The sequence below is a fragment of the Amaranthus tricolor genome, chromosome 13 (assembly GCF_026212465.1).
Source record: "Amaranthus tricolor cultivar Red isolate AtriRed21 chromosome 13, ASM2621246v1, whole genome shotgun sequence".
Taxonomy (NCBI): Eukaryota; Viridiplantae; Streptophyta; class Magnoliopsida; order Caryophyllales; family Amaranthaceae; genus Amaranthus; species Amaranthus tricolor.
This window is the reverse complement of record NC_080059.1, coordinates 11,958,561-11,971,223: the sequence shown is the minus strand read 5'-3', so window position 1 is coordinate 11,971,223 and position 12,663 is coordinate 11,958,561. Positions and strand designations below refer to the sequence as shown.

The window sequence follows — 12,663 nt, the reverse complement described above, 5'->3', positions numbered from 1 at the left end:
GAAGTTGGATGGTTGGTACTATCAAGAGAAACTGATATCTTTTGAATAATAAAAAAATAAAACAAAATAAAATCAAGTTAAAATAAAAAACCAGTTTGTACATATATTTCAATAGCTTACAGTCTATACAATGATTTACAGTAAGCAGATATAATAGCAAATCTAAGGGGTTTCTAATTTGCTATTAATTCCCGTTTCACATTCTAAATATACACCAAGGCAGGTGAATCTATGGCCCATCAAAAATCTTGTACGAAAAAATAGTTCAGCATATGTATTAGTGTGTTTGCAATGCTGCAAATATTAACAGACAAATCACTCGGAATCAAGGTGAATGTGAATAATTGCGCATCCAGGACCATTTCATTATAGTCGTTCTATGAGGTTTGGGAATCGCTGCAGAAGCCATACAACTCCTCTAATAGCAACCTGTACATTATGACCACATGGGAATAAGATAATATAGTTGCAATTTCAATAGAATCCAGCATTTGCTTAACTAAAAGTGTTTTTCATGTCTTCAGGAGGAATATGGAAGATCATGATATCATTTTGTATTCAGGACTGGATGCAGGTGTTTTCAATTGGAAGGACTCTGATATAGGAAGTCAACTTAAAATTGTTTAATTCTTATATTTAGACATATAGCATATGATTAATGATACAAATATTTACAGGTTTAAATCCCAGAATGCTTCTTTGTAAACACAAAAACCAACTTATTAGAACTGCATCAGGCTCGGTTAAATGTGAGTTGGAGTTTCGGACACACTGAGTTGGACTAGGGTAATCCACCCCAGTGGCCAGTTCTACTGGCAGGTAAAGGCAGCATAGTTGAGGAACACTAAAGATGCTTGATTATGCTTGTCATGGAATAAATCACATTTGTTCTCTCTCTTAGTCTTCAAAAATTATTTGTCATAAAATTTTATACGCAATTATTATATGGGATAAGAAAGTGAAATCGTGATGAATCCTTCATCATAGAGGCAATAGGAAAATCATCATAATCATCATCATACCCAGTGTATCCCGCTCATAAAAAACTATGGTTTGGGGAGAGAAGGACGGCGGCAACTCATACCCATAAAGGAGAGCGTGGCCAAAAGAGTCCCCCGACTCGAGAAAGACTAAGAGAACTTTCTGCAACGAGAAAGATAAATAAAATGCGTATAAATAAAATAAATAAGTAAAAACAATAGGAAAATATAGAAATGAATTTCAGAGGGAGGATCAGATAACATAACATATTCTTTATGATTTTCTAAGCTCCTCCAAAGGCTTTTTCTCCCCTGTTTTATTTTTTCGGAATCAGAAGATAGGAATCCAAAAGTTCTTTGTGGTGCCAAAATATGAAGTCACCTCAATTGTCTTTCTCTTATTGTTACCACGGGATTTTGAAATTTCTCTTTTTCTAATTTCTTTGATTTCTTTTTTATAGTTGTGCATAATGCTGTTTTTTTTGCTTTTTTTTAATCAATGTCTCTTGTGCCCCTTGTGTAATTTTCCATGCATGAAACATATAAAACAAACTTCAAAAGATCTTTAAAAATATGCATCAACTCACCAAAGCCGATTCTCCTGGTTTAATTGCAGGTTCCACACTATCTCGAGCATAGCTGTTTTCGAAAAACAGAAACTTCATGTTAAACATATGAGACGCACCAAATCAAAATTTGTAAAACATAATATGTAGGAGTGCGAAAAAGGGAGAAGGGCTTCCTGAAGATCATAAGAAGAAGAGCTATGTAAATACCATGCACTATGATCAAGTATCAAGAAAAAATATTGAAATCACTAAATACAACCATTCTGACCAGTCTTGAAGGAGCCAAAGACTTGTAGTTTAAGGTTCCGTCATAATGGAATATAGCAAAATGGCTCCTTAAGTGATGTGTGCTTCTTATGTAAAGTGTCTCAGAGGATGGAAATTTTCCACAATGGATAAAAGCCTGACCGAGCAATGCAACAGCAGGTGATGTCAGAGTATTACAAAAGGTCAATTATAATCAACCTCTTTGTTATTACAACTTACAAGGTTAAAATTGGATACATTTGATCACCCCTGACCCCTCTAGCGGGAGCCACTAAGTGGGATTGGAATAACAGAAGGTTGTTGTAAATGTAACCATTACACAAGAATCTATTAAGGGCATCCACAAAAATTAGTCACATATTTAAAACAATGATTGTTCACTACTGGATGTTGTATTGTGCCACTAATTAAATTATGTAATGGGGATAATGTACAACCACCATGAAGAGCTTTTTTGCATTGTAAAAATCATATTCTAGCTTAAACAGAATAGGTTGATTGGGTGTATGCAACAAGTTCTGAATGGTAGGCAATACCCATACATCTAAGTATCTAACACTAATCAGTGACAGCGGCAAGAAATAGATTCTTTTAGATATGCCTCTTAAGAATTGCACATACCATTACCCTTAAGCTTTCAAGTATCATGAAATTTTCATCCCACTTGAGCATCAGGAGAACACTGATATAATAAAAGTTTTATTTTGATAAGGAAATTTTTTAAATTAATGAAGAAATACTTTCATATACCCAAGGGATGAGGGATACCAAAATCAAAATCATAATAACTACAATATCACATTCCAATTACTTCTACATAAATCATTTTGAGAGCACCGTTGATAATTCGTGTACCTTAGCCCAAAGAAACGCCAAAAAACCACCTTCTCCCATAACACCACCACCCGATAGAAATCGATCATTAAAAATTATCCTATTACTCTCTAGCCATATAGGCCATAACATGGCAAAGAATAAATCACCCACATCTTTTTAAGATCTCTATCCCCGATGGCAAAAACAACCAAATTTTTTGAGGACGAGTTGTTTATGGATTTTGCTTATATATTGCTTCTTAGTTGTTAGTAGATTCTTTTTTTTTTTTTTGTTATCTATGAATTTACTCATATTTTTCTTGTTTGTTTTTAAGGATCATGAGTAGTTGACCCTCGGGTTTGGGGATTTGAGCCCTTGATATGTAGGTGGTTTAGTGGCTTAATTTTGGATGAATTTGGTACTCCAATGTTCCATAGCTAAGTTTAGAAGCTTAAGTCAATGGAGGAATGAAGGCTACTCTAGAAAGTATGCTCTAGTCCTTTGTAGTTCACATCCTTGGTTGTTTACATGCTTTTTATTGAGTTGATTGTTTTGTCTAGGAAATCATGTTGGCATTGTCTTGCTCGGAAGCATGCTTCGTTAAGGATCTCGATTCCTTTTAGAAAGATCTGCAGGATTATCATTTGTGTAGAATTGCATGTCCTCATGTCGTATATGTATGCTTGAGCCTTATCTTGGTTAAATGTTTAGGCTTAGAGTTCGAGACAATACCTTAGTTCAGTTTATCACAAGACAGTCCTATCGAATTTCTCACGCTAGCTTGCTTGTCATTCCCTTTGCTATCAATATGTCAATTACCCAATCCCTAGTTTATTTGCCTTGTTTTTATTTCATTTTTGTTTGTTGTCTTAGTTGCTATCTTATTGGCAAAACTAATCAACTAACAAATATAATAATGCTTATTCTTTTTTGTTAAATGGTGAGAGATATCAAATGGCACAACTATCACAAAGTGCACAAATCTTTTTTTGTTTTCCCTTAATTTTAGAAAGAAAAGGTCACTTTGCAATTTTAATGGAGACAGCTTACTGACCAATCAAAGAAAAAGCTTCTCCTCAACTTCAATTGAGTTTCTTTCTTTTAAAAAAGTGTTTAAAAAAGGGAAAGGGTAACCTTCATGAAAACTCCAGTGCTCCAAAGAAGACAACTATTTCCAAACTGAGGAAATAGACTACTTGAATTAAATTTAAAATGAGTCATCCATACTCAATAGAAGAGCATTTCTCATTTCTTCTTTTACTTTTTAAAATTGGAGGAAATTTTCAGGTTATGAGTAGATATATAAGAGTTGTATTGAGTTTAATTAGAAACATAATGAGACAAACACGGGTAGAGAGAGATTAGAGAATGACAAGACAAAAAAAACAGCTATAGTATGCAAACAAGAACTATCTCAAATTCATGTTTCAGACAATAAGTTAAATCTGTCAAATTACTCATGAACAGGGAAAATGCATACTTACACTATTTGTCGCATGCCATTAAACACTCCCACTTGGTAAAAGCTGCAACCTTTGCTGAATGGAAAAGGCTTTCCCTTCCATTCTGGGGTAAAACATTAGCAGTCAGTTACTGTTAAGATCATCTAAAAGCAGGAACCGAAGAAAAGCGAGAACATGAAGTTAGATTTTTTTCCATACCCAAATGCCATGTGACACCAATAGCTGAGGAATCTTCCTCAGAAATAGCATCAATCACAAATTGCAAATCTGTGCTGACATAATCAATAAACTTTCCGAAGAATTCCAGGATAGACTGTGGATAGCCAGACGCAAAATATGAGGCATCTTAGAGAGATGAGCATATGCATTATGATTACAAAAAAAAGGAGTACTATCAAGAACAGAATTAGAAGGCATGGACTTCTTTTTATCCTATTTTTATGGTAACACCCTTGAAGTATCTATAACATAGATCAGCAATGCATATCATCAGCAAAAACACATCGACCATATCAATCATATTGCTGCTCTATATGGTAACTAGTACGCAAGAAAAAGGCAAACAGCTATGTCCACGGGCATCAATAAAGTACCCTCTAGTGCACCAGGCCAGTACTTCACTTATCAATATAAGAATTACTTTTGGAATGTTCATGCGCATTCTTGAAGAGCTTCAAAATTTAATACTAGGAATTTCCATTATGTAATTAAGATAATTTTTTAACAAGGAAACTATGTCTTGTATTGTCATTAGTCTTATGGACTGGGAAGTGTCATTCTTTAATTATAACTACTTCTCTATCGAAAATCAAACGTATCAAACTGAATGAGACAGAAAAAGCTGAAATAATCCCAAATGCCAAATGTTATAGGACAAACAGAAGAGCTCACCAAAAGACTAACCTATTAAGTGAGAGAGCTATCGCACCATGGGGTTTATAGACAAATGGGCTCCCACCTGAACTCTCCTGTTTGTCCTTTAATAATAATATCAGAGCCGACTCGGAGTGGGTGGCCTGCAAAGTGGAAGGCTTGCAGAGTGGGTGGCCTGGAAGAGCCAGCCGTGACCCAACGTAACTGTGACCCAATGCAGCCGTGACCCAATGAGGACGTTGGCCTTATTGGATTTCGATTATTATGGTCCATTTCAAAGAACGGGATAAAGTACAATTGGGGTGGGGTTTATAGGCTTAGTCGTTTGGGCGAGAATGTTTGTCCTATAACACCAAATGAATTTTATCTAAAGCTGCTATAATTAAAAAAAATTAAGCTTACATTATATAACCCTTTTGCAATAAAATGTTACCTTACGGCCAACAAAGGGACGAGGAAAAATAAGATCTTCATAGACACAATTATCAGCAATAAGGGGCTCAACTGCAGAAATATCATGACAATTAATTCCTGCATAAAAGTTTCTAACAATTTCCGAAGCAGAAATGAGTTGCGTTTCAGATTGAAGCGTATTATCCTCATCAACTGAAATGGTATTGGTAGGCGGTGAATTTTCGGATGAGGCTTGAATAACTACATTCGTTCTTCTGGAAAGCGTCACAAAATTTGGAGGAGAAAGAGAGGAAGTGTGAGAGAAGAAGCATGAAGATGATAATGGAAGATAATGGTTTCTAGGGTTACGGGAAACAAGTGAGCTTAATTGGAAGCTCAAACTGTAGTAACTTTGGACTTGCGACATTGTTTTTGCCAAAAAAAATTTTAAAAATTAATATTAATATAACAACTAAATTTTGGGATAAAATATTGGAGCCTAAGAGTAAGAGGATCCTTGGCCAAGTGCTAAAAAATTAATCTCATTTATTATTCTATGAGTATTAATTATTAAGTCTATTTGTTTTTCTTATTTTTTCTGTTTTATTATACTTGCTTGACAGTGACATTTCTTTACTGAACAAGTCACAATTAATAGTAAGTATTTCAGAACGGAGGAAGTACTATTTTTCAAACTTATTCTAGCCTATTTTCTTGAGTAAATAAAACTCAGTTTATTTAAAGTCTACATATTTGAAGTCGCATTTCAGTTTTAATAGGCCCTCAATTCGTTGTGTAGCTCTAATTTAGACTTCAAACAATCAACCATATATTAATGAAATAAAAGTTTTAACATTGTTTTTTGATTTGTTTAAGGACAAATTAATATACCTTCCTCATTTTGAGTTTGCACTATATAATACAAACATGTAAGAGCTTTTTTAATATTATAGTGTAAACTCAGCTGTAGAATAAGTACTTATATTAGTCCAATCGATTTGCTATATGTTTTTCCTGTACTTATATTTGTCCAATCGATTTGCTATATATTTTTCATTGTTTTGGATGTTTACTAATGATTCCTACCCGTTACTCTAATTCTCATTTTACACAATTTGCTATTATGTCTAATTCTCAAAAACCTTCTTCCCCAGCTTACTTTTACCTTCTTTCCAAAAAATAAGCCTACTTTTACCTTGTAACCATGAGCTTTTACTATTTAAAATGTGTTCAACTAATAACAAAATAAGCGTCATATTGTTGTAGAGTATGAAAAATTATCAGTTTTAGTGTTTTTTTATTATTATTATTATTATTATTTTGATTAGTATACTTTTTGGAAAATTAATTGTAAGATTTTAAACTACTCCACTAAATATTGATGTATTAGATACCTAATATTTAGCACAAACTCTTCAAAGAGATAGTCTCTCTAAGAGATGCGTCTCTTTAACCGTTTCAATAATTTATTAAAAAAAAAATTTAAACTTCAAAAATTATGAGCTTTCCTCTTTCATCCTTGTTTTTTAGCAAAAAAATTGTGGTTGTCATCTTTCTTAGTTAAACCACCTATAACTTTTATCCTTATTATCCATCAAATATTTATACTATCCTTTTTTTTTTCCAATTAAATTTTCACCATTAATGTTAAAAATGAAGTTTAAGTTGATTTGATTAGAGTTTTATTTGGTAATAGTTTTTTTTTTGTCAAACCTGAAACAAATTGAACATTTAATTTACAATTGTGAGGGCGTTTTTTATTCAAATTGATTTTCATTTTTGTATGCGTTTTTTATTTTTTATTCTGCTTAATATGATATCGTCTTTATTCAGTTAATTCACAGTAAGTATTTTTGATTTTCCATTTATTAAGCTGGCTTAAGTTTACCATTTAACTATTTTAAGATGGTATTTTAGCTTGCTAAAATTAATAATTTAACCAACCCGTTTAAATTGATGTTTTTTATTCTTTAGAAAAACCAAGTCATGGACATCATTAATTTGCAAGAGCTCTAGAAAAGAACTACTAGTAATATACTAATATTATATAATTCATACTCCTATATATTAATAAAAAATAAATAAAAAGAACACAAAATGTACAAACAAAAAGTAAAAAAAAAAATCACCATTAATAGTTACCAAAAAAAATCTCATTGCTACAAAAATAATAGAATTAACTAACAAGAATTATTGTATAATAAATCTTCTAGGATCACTAATATTGATCTTCCAATGATCTCCATTAATCTTAAACTTATTGGCTTGCATTCTATCCCAATCCAAATCCCTTTTCCTTTCCTTAGTAAGCCCACAAAAATTTTGCAACTTAACATCCATTGAATCATGTAACTTCCACCATCTCTTGTGTGCAATATCACTAGCATATATATGTTGATCTACAAGATCCCAATTACAATCATAATCCCTATAACAAAACCATGGCTTTAAACCCAAGTAATGTATTGAGTATAATTTAGGAGGATCCGACCCAAATAAATTGTTCTTTTTATTAATTTCGAGTGTTGTATTTGACCAAAAATTCTTCAAAAAATTAACACGTCTAGGAAGTCGATGCCACCACACAAATACCTCATTTAGAAACCCTTGATCGCCTCCATTATAGGATGTTATCTCTTTTCGAAGCCCCATTAGGGTTCGAAAAGTACATATTGAAGGTTCAATTACCATTATTCCTGAGTTAAATATAGATCCATCATTTCCTGTCGCGGTTATCTGAGGAAAATGGAATAGAAGATCTAAGTTACGTAATACAATTATATCAGAATCAATAAAAACTAGCTTGTCATAGTCCGTAAGTTGCCATAGCCGGAATTTTGAGTAGTTGTATTCGTTGTAGGATCCTTTCTCAGCTCTAGGGTTACGGATCCGTTTTATCAAACGGATCTGCCAACCAGCTGCTATGAGAGCTTCTCGTTTAGGGAGTGAAATCGATTTGTCTATCAAAATGACAAGATCTCGTTTTGTACTAGTTTGAACAAGACTTTGTGCTAAAGTTATGGCACCACATACGTACACTTCTGAGGAGTGTAATACTGTCACGTACGCTTCTCGTCTTCTCATTTTTCTTCTTTCTTTTTCTATATTTGATGTATCGTACACTTCGTTCACCCCTAATGTATGTCACAAACAAATATATTTTTAGGGACAAATTATAATCTATACACATATTAAACAACTAACCATGTAATTATACTTTACTTTTCATTAATTATATCTATATTTATATTTAGCTTTTTATGTGATTAATTTCTCAACAAAAATATTTTAGTTTTTCATTATTCGTTATGTATTTTTCTTTAGGCTTGCTATATATATATATAGTGTGTGATTTACATAAGAGAATATATATTAATTTTTACATATACTTTTTTATGAATAAGATTACGTGAAAATTAATTATTAACTTGGTGAAAACGAAAACAGGGTACATATGACGGTTTCATGTTCCACATTCATTGATGTCATTTTCATAATTATTAAGAACTTAATTTATTTTTTGTTTTGTTTTTTTTCAGATAGTAAAACACAAACGTATCTATATAAGCATGTATTTTTTTTGTTTTTGTATTTTCGCTAATTAACTTAATGATTTTTACTAGATCCTACGGCAATTATTTTTTATTTGTGTATCATTTTCAATGGTAAGCAGATTAAAAAAAAAGTGAGAAAACAAAGTGGGTACTAGTTTGCATTTTGCCAATGTTTGAAGAAACCAACTAAAAACCGAAAGGGACGTGATACCAATTACCAACCTTCTGCTACATGATTGGTGAACATAAATGCAACAAAATTTTTTTAATAGAATTAGAAATATTATACTCCCTTATTTCTTTTGTTTGTCTATTTTACTTTTATACGCATTTTAAAGCAAAGTTTGAGCCTCAATATCTTTTAACACGCATTAATATTATAAAAAATTGTAAAACTTATACATCAAAATTTTTTGCATCAAGAGGAATATAAAAAGATCCCACATGAATATATTTTATCTTCAATATATACTTTAAAAATCGAATTTAATTTTCCTCTCCTAAAGTGGAAAAACTTAAAGTGGACAAACAAAAAGGAACGGAGAAAGTATTTAGATTTCATTTATGTTTTATATTGTTTTAAGTTTTTTTTTTATTGTTTTACGTTTGTCACAAGTTAAAAATTCCAAAAAGGGAGTATAAATAAAAACATCTAATTAATAGTAAAATATATGGTAATGGTAAATTATGAGCATTAGATCTAGCTAGATTAAGCTAGCCAGGAAAATAAAGGAAAAAGCAAAACAAATTTGTTGTGCATATGTAGTTTTGTTTTATATTTGCTTCTATTTTTTTATTTAAATGTTTCAAAATAGAAGTACTTACTGCATTATTATTTTTGACAAAAAATAACTACATAAATGTCTTTTTTGTTATTATTTTTTTCCTATCTCTTACCTTATTAACTTTTACATATATCTTTTTAGGAGTTTTACATGATGGCGCCTAAAAAATGTTTTTATCTTTGATCTTATTATTTTAAATAGCCTTCTTATTTGATCCTACATCCATATATAAATATATAATATTATGCGAAGAACCCTTTTTCAATCATTATTTTATTTAAAAAATATAAAAATAGTAAAAAACAAGAATAATAATAATAACGATTTTTCTTACTTATACACCTAGTGCATAAGTTTAGACAATAAATTTGGTAATTATTTTGAATTCAATAAAAGATATTTTCTAAATAGGTAAATGTAATAATATATATATTAGAGAATATTCCAAACAAAATTTTAAATTATTACCAAATTTATTGTCTAAAGATAGTTATAATAGGGTTAGAAAAAGAATTACCTTCTCCCCATAAGGGCAAAACTAGGTTACAAGATCCAATAGGCAAGTTAACTTTGTGCTCAAGTTTCCCCATATGAGAATGAAAAAACCACCAATCTCCTTCTCTTTTAACCAAATCATCACACCTAAACAAATCCAACATTGGTCTACACTTACTAAACAATACCACTTTACTTCTTCCATACCAATCTCTCCTACCTTTCTTGACAACCAAGTTAGCTACAATCAAATGTACTTGTAACCTAAACACATCCCTATTCCACCCATCTTTCTCTTCCAAATTACATGGCAAATTAGCTATCACCATGTCTAAATTCCCATACTCTTGGAAACTCGGTATCGGGATCTCGGGACATGAATAACCTTCATTCTCTTCTTCTTCATCAATGAATTCAGGGAATATATGTTTCCATTCAAAAAGTTGTGATACTTTCTCTATGGGAATTTTTATTATTGTGTCTCCATTTTTGTTCCATTCACTAAGATCATCATTTTCCATGTTTATTGCTCCTATTATCATTCCTCTTATTCCCATCTCTTTTAGGAATTTTGGTTTTTCCCTTTTTGTACTTATGATTTTGGACCTTATGACATCATGTGATCTAACTTCTTGCTCTTCTATTATTGCCTTCATTTTCACGCCATCTTCTACGCCCTGTCATGATACGTTTTAACTGATTGTGACATATCGTTGAAAAAGAATATATATATATATATATATATATATATATATATATATATATATATATATATATATATATATATATATATATATATAAAAGTTATTTTCTAATTATATTATTTTTATTTGTATTTTAATGTATAATTATTAATAGGTGAGAAAAAACCAAACACATGCAATATAAAATAAAACAAATAAAATTTCTGTTATATAGTTATAGTTGTTGGCTTTGAAAATCAATAATTGTAGATTTATCGATATTTTATGGTTGTTATATACATGAACACCTAGATATAGGAATTTACATATACATAATTGTGAAAGTGTTAACGAGTTAGATAACGTAATATGTTAAATGAAGATACTAAATCATAAAAAAACAAAAAATTATAGTTTCGAAAATCTAACACCAGTTTTTTTTTTATTTCAACGTAAGGAGGATCTCTCGGAAATTGAGCAAATAATCCATTATGATGTGATGAGAATCGAACCTTTATATTGGCGAAAGAGAAAACTTTCGAAAATGAATTACCATTTGTGTATAAATAATTAAACATTATCTAACTATATAGAATAACCTCACCTTACCTTGTGAAGGAGGGATGATATTGCAACATTATTTCCTTGATTTGTAGAAGAAAAAGGGGCAAGAAGAAGAGTGCAATAAGCAACTATAAACAAAGCAAAGAGTATGACATTTATTCTAATTACCAAAGCCTTGGAAGGTTTTGTATTCATGATTATCTTTTTGAGTAACATATTAATGCAATATTACCCTTTAATATGTGTATATATAAAATGAAAGGTAATAGTTTAGATTATATATAGCTCTTAATTATGAGTTTAAATCATAATTATTAGAAGGGATAATAGTAGGTTAAAGAAAAGCAAGAATTGTGAAATAAGGTTGTTGAACAATTTATGAAGAATTGAAGGTCCAAGTGTCTTAATAACAAGTAAAGGTTGCATTGCTTTTGAAGGTACATATCATTGTTTGGTGCCAAATCTTGCTTTCTTTACTCATGTAGTTGGTAACAACATTTCTAGATCAATTTCTTGATTACTACCTCTAATGCCCTTGGATTTTATCTCATTTACAAACTGGACATACGTAAATATGTACTTTCTTTATTTAGAATGACTTGATATATAAGGAATTTCACTTATTTTTTATTTGGGATAATAATAATGAATAAGAAGGAGTAATATATAATATATAATATATATAAATAATATATAATAAAGCATTATAAGTAAAGTATTAAACATATATTTTTAAGTATGTAAATTTGACAAAAAGAATTGCTAAACAACTTGTGGTCTAATGGTAAGAGTGTTGGTGTGAGAGTTAGGGCATGTGGTATTGGGTTTGATAGCCATTTGGTCACTGTAACGTACACATTGTTTTAGGCAGAAATTGGATTTTCAATCACACTCATCTTATATTTGTGGTGCATATTGCTAAACGCACTAAACCCTAAACATGTTTGTATTATTTTAGACTTTATTATCTTAGACAAGTGTTGTTTCTTATATTGTAGGATTATAAGTTATATAATTATATAAAACATTAATTAAGGTTAATTTTCATATTTAAAAATATAAAATATCTATATTATTTTCAATTTTAATATTATTGTTAAGTCAGAAATTAATTATCTATTATATAGACAGAAAAACTATATTGTTACAAAATGTTTTTTTTCTGTATTATAGGATATTCGTTAATTTATTGTTTTTCTTTTATCACACTTCTAGCCAACT

At 30.5% G+C, this 12,663-nt stretch overlaps 2 protein-coding genes across 3 annotated transcripts; both read right to left on the bottom strand.

Annotated features, from left to right (window-relative positions):
- Positions 1 to 81: 81 nt before the first annotated feature.
- LOC130798029 (uncharacterized) lies at positions 82 to 5,871 on the bottom strand. Of its 2 annotated transcripts, XR_009039008.1 has the most exons (6): positions 5,402 to 5,814; positions 4,294 to 4,408; positions 4,117 to 4,198; positions 1,818 to 1,952; positions 1,568 to 1,619; positions 379 to 429 (listed from the first exon to the last, which is right to left on the bottom strand). XR_009039008.1 is itself a non-coding variant. In XM_057660868.1 (5 exons), exons 1-5 carry the CDS (start codon positions 5,786 to 5,788, stop codon positions 367 to 369), a joined length of 699 nt encoding a protein of 232 aa, XP_057516851.1. In that variant the 5' UTR covers positions 5,789 to 5,871; the 3' UTR covers positions 82 to 366. The 2 variants fall into 2 exon arrangements, 1 of the variants encoding a protein (XP_057516851.1); XM_057660868.1 differs by lacking the exon at positions 1,818 to 1,952 and having other exon boundaries at positions 82 to 429; positions 5,402 to 5,871.
- A 1,603-nt stretch (positions 5,872 to 7,474) lies between these two features.
- LOC130798026 (UDP-glucuronate:xylan alpha-glucuronosyltransferase 2) lies at positions 7,475 to 11,791 on the bottom strand. Its single transcript, XM_057660865.1, has 3 exons — positions 11,488 to 11,791; positions 10,218 to 10,872; positions 7,475 to 8,495 (listed from the first exon to the last, which is right to left on the bottom strand). Exons 1-3 carry the CDS (start codon positions 11,656 to 11,658, stop codon positions 7,552 to 7,554), a joined length of 1,770 nt encoding a protein of 589 aa, XP_057516848.1. The 5' UTR covers positions 11,659 to 11,791; the 3' UTR covers positions 7,475 to 7,551.
- Positions 11,792 to 12,663: the final 872 nt, after the last annotated feature.

Coding starts and splice junctions, on each gene's coding strand:
- LOC130798029 (XM_057660868.1), bottom strand. CDS start 5,788: ATGTCGCAAGTCCAAAGTTACTACAGTTTGAGCTTCCAATTAAGCTCA. Junction 4,409..5,401: donor GTCCCTTTGTTGGCCGTAAG/GTAACATTTTAT, acceptor GGCTATCCACAG/TCTATCCTGGAATTCTTCGG. Junction 1,620..4,116: donor AATGGCATGCGACAAATAGT/GTAAGTATGCAT, acceptor TTTCGAAAACAG/CTATGCTCGAGATAGTGTGG.
- LOC130798026 (XM_057660865.1), bottom strand. CDS start 11,658: ATGTTACTCAAAAAGATAATCATGAATACAAAACCTTCCAAGGCTTTG. Junction 10,873..11,487: donor TATCATCCCTCCTTCACAAG/GTAAGGTGAGGT, acceptor GTATCATGACAG/GGCGTAGAAGATGGCGTGAA. Junction 8,496..10,217: donor TTTGCCCTTATGGGGAGAAG/GTAATTCTTTTT, acceptor GACATACATTAG/GGGTGAACGAAGTGTACGAT.